At 41.7% G+C, this 18,552-nt stretch overlaps 1 protein-coding gene across 6 annotated transcripts in view; it reads right to left on the reverse strand.

The window, feature by feature from the left end:
• The window catches only part of LOC140739243 (uncharacterized), a 112,885-nt gene that overhangs the window by 82,210 nt on the left and 12,123 nt on the right, over positions 1-18,552 (reverse strand). For all 6 annotated transcript variants that reach the window (XM_073067363.1, XM_073067361.1, XM_073067365.1 and 3 more), the window contains exons 2-4: positions 7,073-7,182; positions 4,550-4,888; positions 611-880 (exon numbers count right to left, since the gene is read on the reverse strand). In XM_073067363.1, the coding sequence (XP_072923464.1) occupies positions 611-880; positions 4,550-4,888; positions 7,073-7,160 (697 nt within the window). In that variant the 5' untranslated portion in view covers positions 7,161-7,182. The remainder of the gene's footprint in view (positions 1-610; positions 881-4,549; positions 4,889-7,072; positions 7,183-18,552) is intronic.

Below are 18,552 nucleotides of genomic sequence, written 5' to 3' on the forward strand. Positions count from 1 at the left end.
GCTGTGGCAGGTGGCCGAGAAGGAGTGCCAGGAGCGGGGAGTGGCTTGGGTGCAGGCACACACAGCCCTAAAACACCAGACAAGATCATTTGATTCTAAACAACTGGTTTTTTGATAATTGCAGAAAGTCTCTCCGGTGCATCCTGCTCCATCCCCTTTTCCCAACCATGATGTCTCTCTCTCTCTGACCCCTTCCCACTCTCAGGCCACAACAGAGACCCATTTCAGAATCAGGTTTATCATCACTCACATATGTTCTGAATTTTTTTTTCTGGCAGCAATATATGAAGTTATGAGAAATCTGGACTGAAATGATGCTATTTTCAGTCCCTTCACAAGTATTATTGCCATTCACTACTGTAGTACTTTGTTAGATAGTACGATTCCCATGCTCCAATCACTCAGTGACATAATTCCTGTGAATTAGGGTGCAGCCTTTATGAGCTAAAGTTCAGAATCTGCCCTTTTGAATGATCTTGACCACATTTTGCTAGCCAAGATATCACCATCTCACTTTATGTACCCTTCAGGCAGAGAGTCAGATTTTGCCCGAATATGATGATGTTGTAACATGTCTCTTCAGTATCTAATAGCAAGTATTAACACTTACCATCCTTCACAGCAAAATCTGCTTTGCTTGTGAAAACAACGTTTCCGTTTTCCCGCACTTCACACTGATATAACTTCCCATCCTCCACAGTAACGTGTCGGACCATCAGATAGACGGTGTTATTCAGCCGGATGTGATCAGTGTTTCTCCTGTTCTGTTGGGATGAAACCATTGGTTTCCAATGGAGACTGACGGTATCTGGGAGTCTGGAGATGGTACAGCTGAGGGTGACATCACTGCCCACCACAGGCTGTTCTGGGCTTACCTCAACTGTGGGAAACAGACCAGTGAGATTCAGAGTGAATGGTGATGTGCACAGACCAAATATTGGGTACAAACTCAACTCACAAGGTCACCATTGTCTGCATATATATCTTCTGCTAAAGAGAATCATGCCAAATTGGATGAGAGCACCTAATACAGAGTATAATACAGTAGGCCTGAAAATTCTTCATCGTGCTCTACCATGGTCAGAATGGAAGAACTGGACAATGGCCTTCTCTGTAAAGATATCAATACGTTCTGCAACCTGATATTACTTTACTCTTCATACTGCCTCGATGCTCTGATGTGGTGAAATTATCAGTAGGGATGGCATGTAAACATAGTTTTCACATAATAATTGACCAATTATCAATTAAGTCTATGTCCTTTGGTCTTAGAATCTTCTACCATGGGAAGTGATCCCTACTAAATAGCCTGTCTATACCAGGCAAGGTCATTTGCTTCCAAACAATTGGTTTATTGATCATTACAGAATGTTTCTCTGGTGCTTCACAATCCTTCCTCTCTCTCTCTTCCCCTTTTCCCAGCCATGATTCCGCTCTCCCTGCCTTCTTCCCACTCTCAGTCCATGATAGAGACTCATATCAGAAGCAGGTTTATCATCACTCACGTGTATAACCATATAACAATTACAGCACAGAAACAGGCCATCTCAGCCCTTCTAGTCCGTGCCCATAACCCTCCATTCCTTTCCTGTCCATATACCTATCCATTTTTTTTTAAAATGACAAAATCAAACCTGCCTCTAAAACTTCTACTGGAAGCTCGTTCCACACAGCTACCACTCTCTGAGTAAAGAAGTTCCCCCTCGTGTTACCCTAACTTTTACCCCTAACTCTCAACTCATGTCCTCTTGTTTGAATCTCCCCTACTCTCAATGGAAAAAGCCTATCAACTCTATCTATCCCCCTTATAATTTTAAATACCTCTACCAAGTCCCCCCCCACAACCTTCTACGCTCCAAAGAATAAAGACCTAACTTGTTCAACCTTTCTTTGTAACTTAGGTGCTGAAACCTAGGTAACATTCTAGTAAATCTCCTCTGTACTCTCTCTATTTTGTTGACATCCTTCCTATAATTTGTTGACCAGAACTGTACACAATACTCCAAATTTGCCTTGTACAATTTTAGCATTACATCCCAACTCCTATACTCAATGCTTTGATTTATAAAGGCCAGCATACCAAAAGTTTTCTTCACCACTCTATCCACATGAGATTCCACCTTCAGGGAACTATGCACCATTATTCCTAGATCACTCTGTTCTACTGCATTACTCAGTGCCCTACCAGTTACCATGTATGTCCTATTTTGATTAGTCCTACCAAAATGTAGCACCTCACACTTATCAGCATTAAATACCATCTGCCATCTTTTAGCCCATTCTTCTAACTGGCATAAATCTCTCTGCAAGCTTTGAAAACCTACTTCATTATCCACAATGCCACCTATCTTAGTATCATCTGCATACTTACTAATCCAATTTATCACCCCATCATCCAGATCATTAATGTATATGACAAACAACATTGGACCCAGTACAGATCCCTGAGGCACACCACTAGTCACCGGCCTCCAACCTGATAAACAGTTATCCACCACTACTCTCTGGCATCTCCCATCCAGCCACAATTGAATCCATTTTACTACTTCAGTATTAATACCTAATGATTAAACTTTCCTAACTAACCTTCCGTGTGGAACCTCGTCAAAGGCCTTACTAAAGTCTATATAGACAACATCCACTGCTTTACCCTCATCAACTTTCCTAGTAACCTCTTCAAAAAAATTCAATAAGATTTGTCAAACATGACCTTCCACGCACAAATCCATGTTGACTGTTCCTAATCAGATCTTGTCTATCCAGATAATTATATATACCATTTCTAAGAATACTTTCCATTCATTTACCCACCACTGACTTCAAAGATAATTGCCAGGTTTACTCTTAGAACCCTTTTTAAACAATGGATCTACATGAGCAGTACGCCAATCCTCCAGCACCATCCCTGTTTCTAATGACATTTGAAATATTTCTGTCAGAGCCCCTGCTATTTCTACATTAAGTTCCCTCAAGGTCCTAGGGAATATTTTGTCAGGACCTGGAGAATTATCCACTATTATATTCTTTAAAAGCGCCAGTACTTCCTCTTTGTTAATCATCATAGTTTCCATAACTACCCTACTTGATTCCCTTACCTTACACAATTCAACATCCTTTTCCTTAGTGAATACCGAAGTAAGGAAATTGTTCAAAATCTCCCCCAGTTATTTTGGCTCCACAAATAGCTGGCCACTCTGATTCTCTAAGGGACAAATCTTATTCCTTGCTATCCTTTTGCTATTAATATAACTGTAGAAACCCTTTGGATTTATTTTCACCTTACTTACCAAAGCAACCGCATATCTCCTTTTAGTTTTTCATAAAATTATATCATGAAATTTATGTTTGTTTATAGTAGCAGTATAGTGCAATGCATAAAAATGCTACAGCACTGCGCAAAAGTCTTAGGCACATTTATATAGCTAGAGTGCCTAAGACATTTGTAGAGTACTTCAGTAATTTTATATATTGCATCTACTAATACTGTGGAAAAAAAATCTTGACATATATGAGTGATGATAAACCTATTTGTGATGTAGATCTTGATTATGGACAGAGTGTGAGAAAGGGACAGGGAAAGGGAACATGGTTGAGAAAAGGAGAATGGAGAGGGGAGAGAGCGCGAAGCACCAGAGAGATATTCTGTTATTATCAATATACCAATTATCAGGAATCAAAATACCTTGCCTGGTGCCTCAGGGCTTAGTTCATAGACAACCATGCTACCACCCCACCCTTGGCATTTCTTCTCTGCTGTCAAACACCCCTCCCGTGGTGCTCCACCCTCACCATTCTCAACATTCTTTGCTCCCACCAGATTTACAAATTCCCTCTCTGTTCCACATTGACAAATACAGTACTGTGTAAAAGTATTGGTCCCTCTGGCTATCAGTTAGTGGAATGCTATTACGGCTCAGGTCACCAGAGTTCAGAGTTCAATTCTGACACCATCTGTAAGGAGCTTGTACATTCTTCCTGTGATACATGTTAGTTTTCTCCAGGTGCTCCAGTTTTCTCCCACAGTACAAAGGCGTACAGATTAGTAGGTTAATTGGTCATCGTAAATTGTTCTGTGATTAGGGTAGGGTTATTGCTAGGTGGTGCAGCTCGTTGAGTTGGGTGGGCCTGTTCCATGTTGTATCACTAAATAAACAAAAACAAAGGTAGATTTGGAGTTCAAGAATATATCTTTGAGTGAATAAAAAAAGATCTGGTCAAGAATCTGATAACAGTGGGTTAAAAGATGTCATTAAGCCCTGCAGTATTTTCTCTCAAGCTTTGGTATCTTAGACTGATGGGTGTAGATGAGGAGGGTGGAATTTGGTTATGCTGGGAAAGCGTCTGGTAGGTGACAGGTGGAACCACATGGCGAGGGGATGATGGGCTGATAGAACCAGTTGAGAAAGAGGATGGAAAATATGAGATTTTTTATGAGATTTTTATTCTGCAGCAGCTGATGTAAAAATTACATGATCCAGGTAACTTCTCTGATTTACTTATTTGCATTCAATCGCACTGCCACATCTTGTCCAGACACCTTCTCACTCACCTTTGAGTCCAAATACTTCATATTCTTTCACAATTTTCTTCAGTGGTTGCAGCTGAAACAAGGTGTACAATCCCGCAAAGCCAAATCTGAGATGTAATATTCTTGTACTTATGGAATGATAAGTACGTATGGCCCTGTATAAGTGAATGTTTTCTAAGTGATCATTGGAGTCTGCTGTCCACCTGCCCGATTTACTTCTGGAGAAAGTTACCAGCTTCTGAGTATGTTGTCCCGAGTGTGGCTTCCATTTCAACACATGAACACCATTTTCAGGATTGTCTGGTCCTTCAAGTCTAATTTCATTAACAGAATTTGAGAAGTAGATATGATTGGGGCTTCCTGTCAAAATTAGTAACAATATTAAAATGGTATCACAAATCCACAATATGATGAATAATATTAGAATTTATTACTATATTATCTTTTTATAGTCAGCTAATCATTTTGCCTCCAGTTTAGATGTGACTTGTTATAAACTAAATGATCATATGTCTAATTTTAGAGCCCCTATTATATTTGTCATTGCGACAAAATATTAATGTTTTAAAAACGGAGATAATCTTATTCTGGGACACAAAACTAAAGGTTCCACATATTCTGGTGACTCCTGGTCTACAATGACCAGAAACTAGCCAGAGGATTGGTGCAGGAACACATTGAGGCTGGATTTGGAGCATATTGTTGCCAGCTGAGAATTTATGAAGTGGGTGATGATCTGTCTGCTGACCTCGTCTGAAAAGATACATGACAGACAAAAACAAGTTCAAGGGACCCTTACACAGTCTCTCATGAAGGTCACTTTGCTTTATCTGTGAAGGTAACAAATGCCTTTTACACTGATGGAGTTGGATAAGTTAAAGGGCCTCTGGTGAGATTTGTCACATCAATCAGTCAGTTGGCCATTGCTGCCCTTCATTAGATGGTTCTTTTAGATCCGAATTATCAGGTAACTTCAATACAAGGATAGAAGCCATTTAAATCCTTTTATTTGAGATTTAATGTTTTGGATAAATTGCCTTATCTGTGACTCACGCTAAGATTTAAATATTAACTTTCCTTGTCACGTGTACATTGAAACATATAGTGAAACACATAGCTTGCATCGGGGATATGCTGCGGGGGAGCCTGCAAGTGTCACCAACATAACATGCCTACAACTTACTAACCCTAACCTATATGTCTTTGGAATGTGAGGCGGAAACCAGTGCATCAGTAGGAAACGTATGCGGCCACAGGGGCAAACTCCATACAGACAGCAGAGTGGACTTCACCCGAATCAGTTGTACACCTGGTGCTGTAAAGTACTGTGCTAACCGTTAAGAGCTGTCCCAAACTTAGAAAATACAAGTATCGGAGACTTTCGAATTTCTTTTCCCAGGATGCTGTAAGGGCTGACACCTGGCACATATTTTGGAAGTGATGAATAGATCTTTAATCAATCCAGCAATCAAGTGATATAAGGTAAGGGCTCTCTCTACCCTAGAGTCCATTAGGCTGCTAGCGTTTAGGGCAGCACTGAAGGTCCTCTGTCTCTGGCAGTGTTCAGGGTTCCTTTGACCTAAATGGATGAATCATTTATGAAACATAAATCATTCATCCATGGATGAATCTACCAAAAGCCAAAGCATAAAGCCCTGACTCTGGCCTACATAGCTGTCCGGGTCATTAAGGCACACAAGCCTCCAAGAACTAGAACAAGTTTGTGGTCCTCTTGGAGGAAAGGCAAGGATGGATAGGTGGAATTGAACAATTCTGGATTAGTCATGATCTTTATATGGTATAGCAGCTTGAGGAAATAAATGGTTTCCTCCTGATCCCATTTTCTTATGCTGTATTGAGCAAATGTGATTATTCGACATGTGTCATCCCTTTGTTGGAAGGAACATTATTTTATTCAAGAATCATAGGACAGGTGGATGCTTCCAGAGCCAAAGCCATAGATTTAGGAGTTGAGCTGATGCTTAATTGGGATCAAGATGTTTTGGGCAGCAAATTGGAGTAACTGAACAACACAGAAGCATAATGATTAGCACAATCACTTTGCTACTCCAGAGATCTCCATTTGGAGTTTGCTTATCTGTATGGAGTTTATATGCTTTCCCTGAGACCATGTAGATTTTCACCTAGTGCTCTGGTTTTGTCCCACATTCCAAGGACATATAGTTATGGCTAGTGAGTTGTGAGAATGCTACGGTGGCTTTGGAAGTGTGGCGACACTTGCAGGCAGCCCCCAGCGCAATCATTGGACTGTGTTGGTTGTTGACACAAAATGATGCATTGCACTCTATGTTTTAATGTATGGGTGACAAATAAAGCACATTCTTAAAGATAGATCTTAAACCATCTTTCATTACTGAAGGCTGCAGTAATACACTTTGAATGGGAACATACACTTCCCATTTAAAGGAGGAGTAAGGTGGATTTAAAGTCTTACTGACATGTGGGACACTAGATGGTGATTTCATGAAAGAATCTGGTGCAGTCAAACAATGTCATTTTGATTAGTGGAAACATGACACTTACTTCCTGGTGTAACAGATGGAAGTAGAACAACAAGGAAACTGAACATCAAACCAGTGGATAATTTGCTGTGGAGCAATTGCAGACACATTTTGCAAATTCAGCCCTTTACCCTGCAAAAATACATAAATAATTTCAGAGGCAGTTTATTCTTTGTGCCTGTTTCAATCCTGCATCAGACTTGGTTCCAGGCTGCCCCATGCAAAATATACACCACCTGCAAATTGACAAACTACAAGGGACCATCTCCAGAATCTCAGCTCCACGGAGGATCAAGCAACAATATATTACTCCAGCCTTTCTTCACGCAGGAGTACCATGGCTGCAGTGGGATCCATGTGAAGGCAGAACTGCTGTGGTGTTCAGCGACTTCAACATCAGACCTTCAGAAAGCTGACAGAGGCCAGAAGAGGAGATAACTAATACATCAGACCCTGTTATCCAATGAGAAAGGAAGGGAGGGATGGGGCCTGGCATTAGGGATAGTGTGGGGAGGTGTCAGTGACAGGCAGATGGACTAAGTGGGGAAGGGTAAAGAAGTTGAATGATAGGGGGCTTGGGGTGTTGGAAAGCAGGAGGCCATTTCAAGTGGAGCTTAGTATTTCAGACAAAGGAAGTAACAGAGCTGGAGTTAGTTGCCTGAAATCAGAGAAATTAGTAAGACTGTAAGTCCATAATACATAGAAGCAGAATTAGGCCATTCAGCTCAATGCGTGCTCTACCATTCCATCATGTCTGATTTATTATCCCTCTCGACCCCAATCTTTTGCTTTCTCCTCATAACATTGGATGTCCTGACAAACCAAAACGCTACCAACCTCTGCTTCAAATGCACCCACTGACTTAGCCTCCATAGAAATCTGTGGTAATTAATTCCACGGATTCAACATCCTCTGGCTGAAGAAATTCATCTTCATCTCTGTTCAAAAGGGATGTCCTTGTATTCTGAGGCTGTGCTCTTTGGTCCTAGAATCAGGTTTATTATCTCTGACATCTGTCGTGAAAGTTCTTACTTTGCGGCAGCAGTACAATGCAATACATAAAATATCCTAAAAATTACAATAGGAAATATATAGAGTATATTAAAAAATTAAATCAGTAGTGCAAAATGAGAGCAAAAGTCATGAGGTACTGTTTATGGGTTTATGGACCACCCAGAAATCTGATGGTAGAAGGATAAAAGCTGTTTCAAATAATGTTGAGGGTCTAAATAATAGATACCACCTTTTTAGAGGATTCCCCTTTTGAAGATGTTCTTGATGGTGGGCTAATGTCTATGATAGGACTGGCTGAGCTTACAACCATCTGCAACTCTTTTTCCAATTCTGTGCAGTGGCTCCTCAAACCAGGTGTTTATGCAACCAGTTAGAATGCTCTCCATGATACATCTGTAGACATTTCCTAGAGCCTTTGGTAACACACTAAATCTTCACAAACTCCAAATGGAATATAATTCTTGGTGAGCCTTCGTCAGGAGTGTATCAATATATTGAACCCAGGATAGATCTTCAGAGATGTTGACACAATGTTCATGACATTGGCTGTAGACCATCCTGATGAAATATGATGTGCTGATCTTCCAGTTCGCATTTGGCCTCGACTTGGCTGCGCAAGAGGTTGAGGACAGAGAGGACCATAAGAGAATGGGAGGGAAAATTAAAATAACTTGCATCCGCAAGCTCACAGTGACCATTGTTGACAGAACACACGTGCTCAGAAAAGTGGTTCCTTAGTCTGTGCTTGGTCTCAATGATATAGGGGAGTTCACATCAAAAGTTCCCAATACAACAGATGAGTTTGGAAGGAATGCGTATGAATCTCTGACTCACTCTAGGAGTTGTTAAAGTCCTTGAATGGAGGTGACAGAGGAGGTGTAGGGAGAGAAGTTATGAGCTGATCAGGGAGAGAATGGCTCTGAGCAAAAATAGAAATGATAGGAAAAAGAAAGGTATGACTGGTGGTGGGATCATGCTGTACCTGGTGGAACTGTCAAACAATAATGTGCTGGTTGTGGATATGGGTTGGGTGAAAATTAATGATGTAGAGAACTCTATCAATGTCCTGTTGTGGGAGAGAAAGTGAGAACAGAAGTGTGGTAAATGGAGGAGATGATGCAACTGTCTGAGTGAGGGGGAAGTAACATTTCTTCAAAAAGGAGAAAATCTCAAATGTCCTGGAGTTGAAGGCTCATCTCAAGAGCAGATTCAGCAGAGATGGTGAAACTGAAGGAAGGGGAGGAGATGTAATTGGCAACTATGGGAGTCAGTGGGTTTGTTGTAAATGTCCTGAGATGGAGACAGGGATAAGGAAAGGGGAGAGAGTTGTTGGAATTAGTCCAAGTGAATTTGAGAGTAAGGTGAAAGTCAGTAGCTGATGAAATTGATGAGTTTCACACAGTTGCAGGAAGAGTTGTTGATGTAGGAGAGAAAGAGTTGCCAAGTGATGCAAAATAAATTTTACAACAAATGCTGCTCCATGTAGCCAACAAAATAGCAGACATAGCAAGGACCTGTGCAAATACCTATGGGTATACCTTTGATTTATAGAAAATGAAAGAAATAAAAGCAAATTTGTTCAGAAAAAGAACAAGTTCCACCACGTGGAGGAAAGCATTAGTGGAAGAGGACCAGTTGAATCTATATTCTAGAAAGAAATGGAGAACCCGAGAACATTCCTGATGGGGAATGGAAGTGTACAGAGAATGTATCTCCATGTTAAAGATGAAGAGGTGTGGGTCAGAAAATTGGAAAAATGATGGAGAGTATGCAAGGTGTCCCGGATATAGGTGGGAAGGGATTGGACAAGCAACGAGTAAAATGGGGCAAGGCATTAGGAGATAAAGGGAACAAGAACAGGCAGAACCTGATGGCCTACCATCTAAATTCTCAAATGTGTTTATCTATAATAAATTATGTAGTATTGAAAATGATGACATTATTTATGATACCAATATTAAGGTTAGTGTATGCTCGAATAAAATATACACCTTTGTTGTGAAGCTCAGGATGACTTTTGGCTCTTACTGTGATTAATATTTACCAGCACCCCAGGCGAATGGAGGTTCCACCCAAAATACTTTACGTTGGGTGACAAGAATAGTCGTTGGTTTTCAAGTGAAGCCACTACTGGTGGGATAAGTCAAAGTATAAAATGTTTATTGTAACTTCACACTCCACAAAGGATCATTCCAGATTGTTGTGGGTGTTGGGTAAGCATTGAGCTTACAAGAGAAAGCAGAACTTGCTGTAGGTGTACAGAAATAGATCATTGGTGTGGGGAAATGAAAGAAAGTCATATTACTCAGAACCATCGTAACATACTGTCTGGCCAGAAAGCTAGAAATAACTGGTTTGCAGAAGCTGCCCAGTACTAAGCATCAATACATGCCCACTTGAGTAGTAATGACTTATAAATTCAGACTATATACACAGGAGCTGAGCAAAACTGTGAGTGGTTATATCTTCATGCTGTTGCAAGTTTAAATAATCAAATGCTTGAAGTGCATTTCCTCAGTGCACTTCAGACCCCCAAGCACAATATGTAATACAATAAGTCTATGTACAGTACTGTGCAAAGTTTGTAGACACATATCTAGAGATAAAGTGCAGATGACTTTTGCACAGTACTGTATTTGTCAACATGAGTGGGATCGAGTTTGCCTTTAGACTCATGAATTAAGGAATGGCAATTAACAATCTTGAATCTTGAATTCTTCTTCAGCCCTTGACCTTTTTCACCTATCACCTAACTGCTTCTCACTTCATCCACCTCCCCCCCCCCCACTTCACTCATCTATCTTCCCCCTCACCTAGTTTCATCTATCACTTTCTAGCTTGCACTCCTTTTGCATTCTCTACCTTCTTATTCTGGCTTCCTTTCCAGTCCTGATGAAGGGTCACGGCATGTAACATCAACTATTTATTCCTCTCCATAGACGCTGGCTGACCTGCTGAGTTCCTCCAGCATTTTGTATGTGTTCCTCTGCATTTACAACACCTAAAAAATACCTTGTATTTTGAATTGTAAATGAAAATACTTCCTTTCTACCACATATGGTTTCATTCAGATTAAGTTTTGTTGAACAACAAACAATCTGCTGGAGAAACTCAATTGGTCAAGCAGCAGCTATGGAAGGAAATGAACTGTTGGCATTTCTGATTGAAAACCCGTGTCAGACTGATTCCAGCATCTTCAGTCTCTTGTACCTTCATTACATCAGATTAAAGTTGAAGAAACCATAATCTGGTAGCTCCAGTAATGGGGCAGATGACCATCACAACACTTGGCCAACAATACCGTGCTTGCTTTAAGGCTAAAAAATAGCTTTATTTTTTCACATGTACATCAAAGTTTGAAGTGAAATGTGTTTTTTGTCAACAACCAATACACTTGATGATGTGCTGGCATGTTTCTGATGCCATTATAGCATGGCACAATTTACTAACCCTAACTGTTACGACTTTGGAATTTGGGAGAAAACTGCACCTGGAGAAACCCATGTGGTCACAGTGAGAATGTACCAACCCCTTACAGACAGCAGTAGGATTTGAACCCTGATAGTGCACTACCCACATGTTACAATGCAGGTTGGCCATGGGTCTGCCATGCCAGAAGTGTTTGTGGTGGTCCATTGGGGTATGGGTTTGTAAAGTGCCACTGGTAACCAAGCTTATGTGGGCAGAGTGCCCATGGATATAGATCACATCAAATCAGTGGCATGAGGCTTGTATCTTGAGGTAAGATTGAGGTTCAGATAAATGGCCAATGATTGAGAGGTGGAGATTATGGTTGACAAGTTGGACGGGGAGAGGAAGAGAAAGAAGTTATGGAGGGTGATTGCAACGGAATTATAGGAATTGAATTGATTTGAATTGACTTTGTTTCTTACATCCTTCATATACATGAGGAGTAAAAATCTTTACATCTTTGTCTAAACATACAGTGTTCAATTTATAGTAATTTGTAATAAATAGTATGTACAAAGGTACAGCCAGTATAGCATAGTAATACAATTGTATCAGTGTGAATTAGTCAGCCTGATGTCTGTTGAAACAAGCTGTCCTGGAGCTTGTTGGTCCTGGCTTTTATGCTGCAGTACCGTTTCCTGGATGGTACCAGCTTGAACAGTTTGTGTTTGGGGTGAATCAGATCCCCAGTGATCCTTTGAGCCCTTTTTACACACCTGTCTTTGTAAATGCCCTGAATAGTGGTAAGTTCACATGTACAGATGCACTGGGTTGTCTACACCACTCTCTGTAGAGTTCTGCGATTGAGGGAAGTAAAGTTCCCATAACAAGCAGCAATGCAGCCAATTGAGATGTTCTCAATTGTGCCCCTGTAGAAAGTCCTTAGTATTTGGGGATGCATGCCAAACTTCTTCAACCATCTGAGGTGAAAGGCGCTATGTGCTTTTTTTCACCATACAGCTAATATGTACACAGCATGTGACATTCTTGGTGATGTGTATGTCAAGGAACTTAAAGCTGTTCACCCTCTCAACCGCAGATCCATTAATGTCAATAGAGGTTAGCCTGTCTCCATTCCTCCTGTAGTCCACAACCAGCTCTTTTGTTTTTACGACATTGAGGGAGAAGTTGTTTTCTTGACATCACTGTGTCATGGTAATGAGTTCATCTCTGCTGGCTGCCTTATTATTAATTGAGATAAGGCCAGTCAGTGTAGTATCATCAGCAAATTTAATTAGCAGATTGAAGCTATAGGTGGTGACAAAGTCATAGGAACACAAAGAGTAAGGAAAGGGGTTTAGGACAAAACCCTGAGGGGCTCCTGTGTTCAGAGTTAGAGGAGCAGAGGTGGAGGTGCCTACTCTTACCACCTGTTGGCGATCTGACAGAAAGTCCAGGATCCAGCTGCATAAGGTAGGCTGAAGGCTGAGGACTCTGAGCTTCTTGCCGAGCCTGGAGGGAATTATGGTGTTGAATGCTGAACTATAATCCAAGAACAGCATTCTCACATAAGCATCCATCTTCTCCAGCTGTATTAGGATGGTGTGTAGGGCTGTGGTTATTGTGTCATCTGTCATTTGGTTGTGTCGGTAGGTGAACTGAGGGGGTCCAGTGTAGCTCATAGCATGCTGTAGCTGTAGTCCTTGACCAGCCTCTCAAAAAATTTGCTTATTATTGAGGTGAGTGCAACAGGATGCCAGTCATTCAGACATGTTACCTTGGTCTTATGTACAGGAACAATGATGGATGGTTTGAAACAGGAGGACACTCTACACTGGGAGAGGGAGAGATGTAAAATGTCTGTAAACGCACCTGCTGTTGTGCCGCGCACATCTTTTGAAAAGTTGGAAAGAGATACATTAGTGGGATTAAGGTCCAGTTTAATTTGGGACCAGGGCTATCAGGGTGGGAGTAATTTCTCTCTTCTCCCATTTCTCTATTTTTCCATTCCCCATTCTAGCTCCTTTCTTATCCCTTGTCTTCTCCTCACTAGCCCATTTCCTACCTCTGGTACCCATCTCCCTTCCTTTTTCCCCATGGTTCTCTGTTCTCACTATCAAAATTCCTTCTGCTTCATCCTTTTACTTCTTCTACCTACCTCCTCTCCCCCAAGCTCCCACATTGACCCCTCACCTGGTTTCACCTCTCAAAAGCCACCTTGTAGCCACCTTCACGTCTGTTCTTATTCCTGCTTCTTCCCCCTTCCTTTTCAGTCCTAATGAAGAGTCTTAGCTCAAAGCATTGACTATTTATTCTACAATATAGAAGCTACCTGACTTGCTGAGTTGCTCCAGCATTTTGTGGGTGCTTTGCAATGAATTTCCAGCATCTGTAAAAATCTTGTTTTCATGATATGGTGATAATGTCTTTGGAGATTTTGGACTGGATTGATGTAGAGGTTGAGTGTTGATTAATAGGTATATTGTTACCATTGTGAGCATTGGGAAGAGTATAAAGAAGGGCTGTACCTTGCTTGGATTGATTATCAGTCCCCCAGTCTGTTGTAACAATCCATTTGCCCCAGGATTACCCATTGATAGTCATTCTTCTGACACGGGGGTCTTATTTTCCGAAGTGTGTCTGCCATAGGAATCAGGGATTCCTGATAGGAAGTGCCCACTGGTAATTTTGGATTGTTCTGAGGTAACCTGTAATCCACTCTGAAAGTGTGATTTTCTGGTGCACAGCACTTCAGTGCTCAGTACCACATGGCTCTGTATTGGGGTTAATATTCCCTCTGCATGAGTTGCTGTTGTGTTTGTTTTGGCAACAATTCCTCTTATGTTGCCTCTTGCACTGTGCTGTTATAAAAATGTGCCTCCAGGTTTAGCTCTTGGACGTATTTATACATATCATGTAAATAATTCACATGGTATAGAATGTGATGACATACAGTCATAGTGTCATAGAGCACTACAACACAGGAGCAGGTCCTTAGGCCTATCTAGTCCATGCCAAACTGTTAATTTTCCTGTCACATTAACCTGCGCTGGGATCATAGCCCTCCATACCCCTCCCAACCAAGTCCCTATCTAAATTTCTCTTACTTGTTGAAATCAATTCCACATTCACCACTTCCTCTGGTGGCTTATTCCACACTCTCAACATCCTCTGATGAAATTCTGTCTCAAGTTCCCTTTAAATATTTCACCTTTTACCCTTAGACTCTAGTTTTAACCTTGACCAACCTCAATGGAAAAGGCCTACTTGCAATTACCCTACCTAAACTCCTCACAATAATATTATACTGTATGTATGACATCATTATGTAGACATATGATATAAGCACCAAGCATCAACAAACCTTGACTAGACTAAAATGCACACCCATCTTTTAATCATATCCTGTTGACCTCTAGCCATTATTGTGGGTGAAGTCTTCTAGCAACCCCAGCAGAGTGCACAGTCCACAAAAAAAAAAATGCCAGCCATTGGTGATAAGAAGAGACTTAATTTTTAATGTGGATCAGTGCTGGAAGGAACTGTTGAAGAATAAAATGGTAAATGCAACTCTAAGGGATGTCTGCTGAATCAGGCTTATTGTGGGTTCCAAGAAAATATCCTGGTTACAAGGGAAACACTGAATTGGCAGAAAGTGCACAGACATTGATTACAACACCGAGGAAATGAAAGAAAGTGATATTACTCACAATATTTGGCACTGAGATGTGTCTCACTAATCTGCTGTCTCTTCAGAAAGTTGAACAAATCCATTGAGAAGTGGTGGTCATTAGTTGAGTGCATCAGCCCATGGTTATTTAAGACAGCAGTAAGCTATAAATTTCTCTAACACTAGGAGATACCATTAGTGATTATATCTTCATGCTGAAAGACTTGTCAATTCCCTCCTGCAAACAAGAGAAAATCTGTAGATGCTGGAGATCCGAGCAATGCACACAAAATGCTGCAGCAACTCAGCAGGCCAGGCAGCATCGATGGAAAAAAGTACAGTCGATGTTTTGGGTCGAAACCCTTCAGCAGGACCGGAGGAAAAAAGCTGAGGAGTAGTTTTAAAAGGTTGGGGAGGGGAAAGAAACACCAGGTGATAGGTGAAACCTGGAGGGGGAGGGATGAAGTAGCTAGGAAGTTGATTGGAGAAATGAGGTGAGAGAGGAAAAAGGGAATGAGATATTGAGGGGGGAGGTTGGGGGTGGCATTTCTGGAAGTTTCAGAAATCAATGTCCATGCCAACAGGCTGGAGGCTACCCAAACGGAATATAAGGTGTTGTTCCTCCAACCTAAGTGTGGCCTTATCCCGCCAGTGGAGGAAGCCATGGATGGACATAATAGAATGGGAAGTGGAATTAAAATGAGTGGCCACTGGGAGATCCCACTTGTTCTAGTGGATGCTTGTCGAAGCAGTCTCCCAATCTATGCCAGCTCTCACCAATATACAGGAGGCCACACTGGTAGCACTAAACACAGTATATGATCCCAACAGACTCACAGATAAAGTGTCGCCTCTCCTGGAAGGACTGTTTAGGGACCTGGATGGTAGTGAGAGAGGAGGTGTAGGGGCAGGTGCAGCACTTGTTCCACTTGCAAGGATAAGTGCAGGAGGGAGATCAGTGAGGAGGGACAAATGGACAAGGGAGTGGCATGGGGAGTGATCCCTGCAAATAACTGAAAGCAGAGGAGATGGAAAGATGGTAGTGGGATCATTCACTACTGGAAAAAGAAGCTGTTACCCAGACTAACAGACATGATTTTGCTGTGACAACCAATAGTTTGAATTACTCATGTTGTGGCAGTTTATGCTGAGTGTCAGCTGTAATGGAAAAGTTGAAACTCAGTTATGTTGAGTGTCTACCCTTGGAGAAACCTGCAAAGATGCTTATTGAAGGAAGTGCTGCATGAGGGACAATATATGAATTAAATCTGATGTTAAACCTGTTCCAGATTCCACTGTTCTACAGTTTACTGATAAAGACCTACCATGGTTTCTCCTGCCAAAGTGAAACACCACACACTTGTCTGCATTAAATTCTCTCTACCATTTTTCAACCCATTTTGTAAGTCGGTCCAAATGTTGCTGGAGCTTTGACATACTTATTTGCTGTCCATTATGTCCCCAATCTTGGTATCATCTGTAAATTTGCTGATCTAATTCATTACATTACCCAACAGGCAGACACATATCTTCTCAACCAGCACAACCGATACTACAGTATTGACTCAGAACTACACTTACCTGAGAGACTAACATGAAGCCACAGATGACTCATCTATGTTCACAGCATCCGGGATCCAAAAAAAAAGGCAGATCAATTTCTTGGCACAGGCTATTGCATGCTATGGTATGACTAAATGTGACTGTGTACATCCTATGTGAATTGCAGGGTGTGCTAAATTTGTTCCAGGTTTTAGAACATAGAATAGTACAACACATTACAGGCCCTTCAACCCACAATGTTGTGCCGACCTTCAAACCCTGCCTCCCATATAACCCCCCACCTTAAATTCCTCCATATACCTGTCTAGTAGTCTCTTAAACTTCACTAGTGTATCTGCCTCCACCACTGACTCAGGCAGTGCATTCCACACACCAACCACTCTCTGAGTAAAAAACCTTCCTCTAATATCCCCCTTGAACTTCCCTCCCCTTACCTTAAAGCCATGTCCTCTTGTACTGAGCAGTGGTGCCCTGGGGAAGAGGCGCTTGATGTCCACACTCTGTATATTCCTCTTAATATCTTGTACACTTCTATCATGTCTCCTCTCATCCTCCTTCTCTCCAAACAGTAAAGCCCTAGCTCCTACTTAATCTCTGATCATAATCCATACTCTCTAAACCAGGCAGCATCCTGGTAAATCTCCTCTGTACCCTTTCCAATGCTTCCACATCCTTCCTATAGTGAAGCGACCAGAACTGGACACAGTACTCCAAATGTGGCCTAACTTGAGTTTTATAGAGTTGCATCATTACATCGCATCTCTTAAACTCTATCCCACGACTTATGAAAGCAAACACCCCATAAGCTTTCTTAACTACCCTACCTACCTGTGAGGCAACGTTCAGGGATCTGTGCACATGTACCCCCAGATCCCTCTGTTCCTCCACATTACCAAGTATCCTGCCATTTACTTTGTACTCTGCCTTGGAGTTTGTCCTTCCAAAATGTACCACCTTACACTTCTCTGGGTTGAACTCCATCTGCCACTTCTTAGCCCACTTCTGCATCCTATCAATGTCTCTCTGCAATCTTCGACAATCCTCTACACTATCTACAACACCACCAACCTTTGTGTCATCTGCAAACTTGCCAACCCACCCTTCTACCCCCACATCCAGGTCGTTAATAAAAATCATGAAAGTTGGAGGTCCCAGAACAGATCCTTGTGGGACACCACTAGTCACAACCCTCCAATCTGAATGCACTTCCTCCACCACGACCCTCTGCCTTCTGCAGGCAAGCCAATTCTGAATCCACCTGGCCAAATTTCCCTGGATCCCATGCCTTCTGACTTTCTGAATAAGCCTACCATGTAGAACCTTGTCAAACACCTTACTATAATCCATGTAGATCACATCCACTGCACTACCCTCATCTATATGCCTGGTCACCTCCTCAAAGAATTCTATCAGGCTTGTTAGGCATGATCTGCCCTTCACAAAGCCATACTGACTGTCCCTGATCAGACCATGATTCTCTAAGTGCCCATAGATCCTATCTCTAAGAGTCTTTTCCAACAGCTTTCCCACCACAGACGTAAGGCTCACTGGTCTATAATTACCCAGACTATCCCTACTACCTTTTTTGAACAAGGGGACAACATTCGCCTCCCTCCAATCCTCCGGTACCATTCCCAAGGACGAGGACATAAAGATCCTAGCCAGAGGTTCAGCAATCTCTTCCCTTGCCTCGTGGAGCAGCCTGGGGAATATTCCATCAGGCCCCGGGGACTTATCCGTCCTAATGTATTTTAACAACTCCAACACCTCCTCTCCCTTAATATTAACATGATCCAGAACATCATCCTCACTCATATTGTCCTCACCGTCATCAAGTTCCCTCT

The sequence above is a fragment of the Hemitrygon akajei genome, chromosome 15 (genome assembly GCF_048418815.1).
Source record: "Hemitrygon akajei chromosome 15, sHemAka1.3, whole genome shotgun sequence".
Classification (NCBI taxonomy): domain Eukaryota; kingdom Metazoa; phylum Chordata; class Chondrichthyes; order Myliobatiformes; family Dasyatidae; genus Hemitrygon; species Hemitrygon akajei.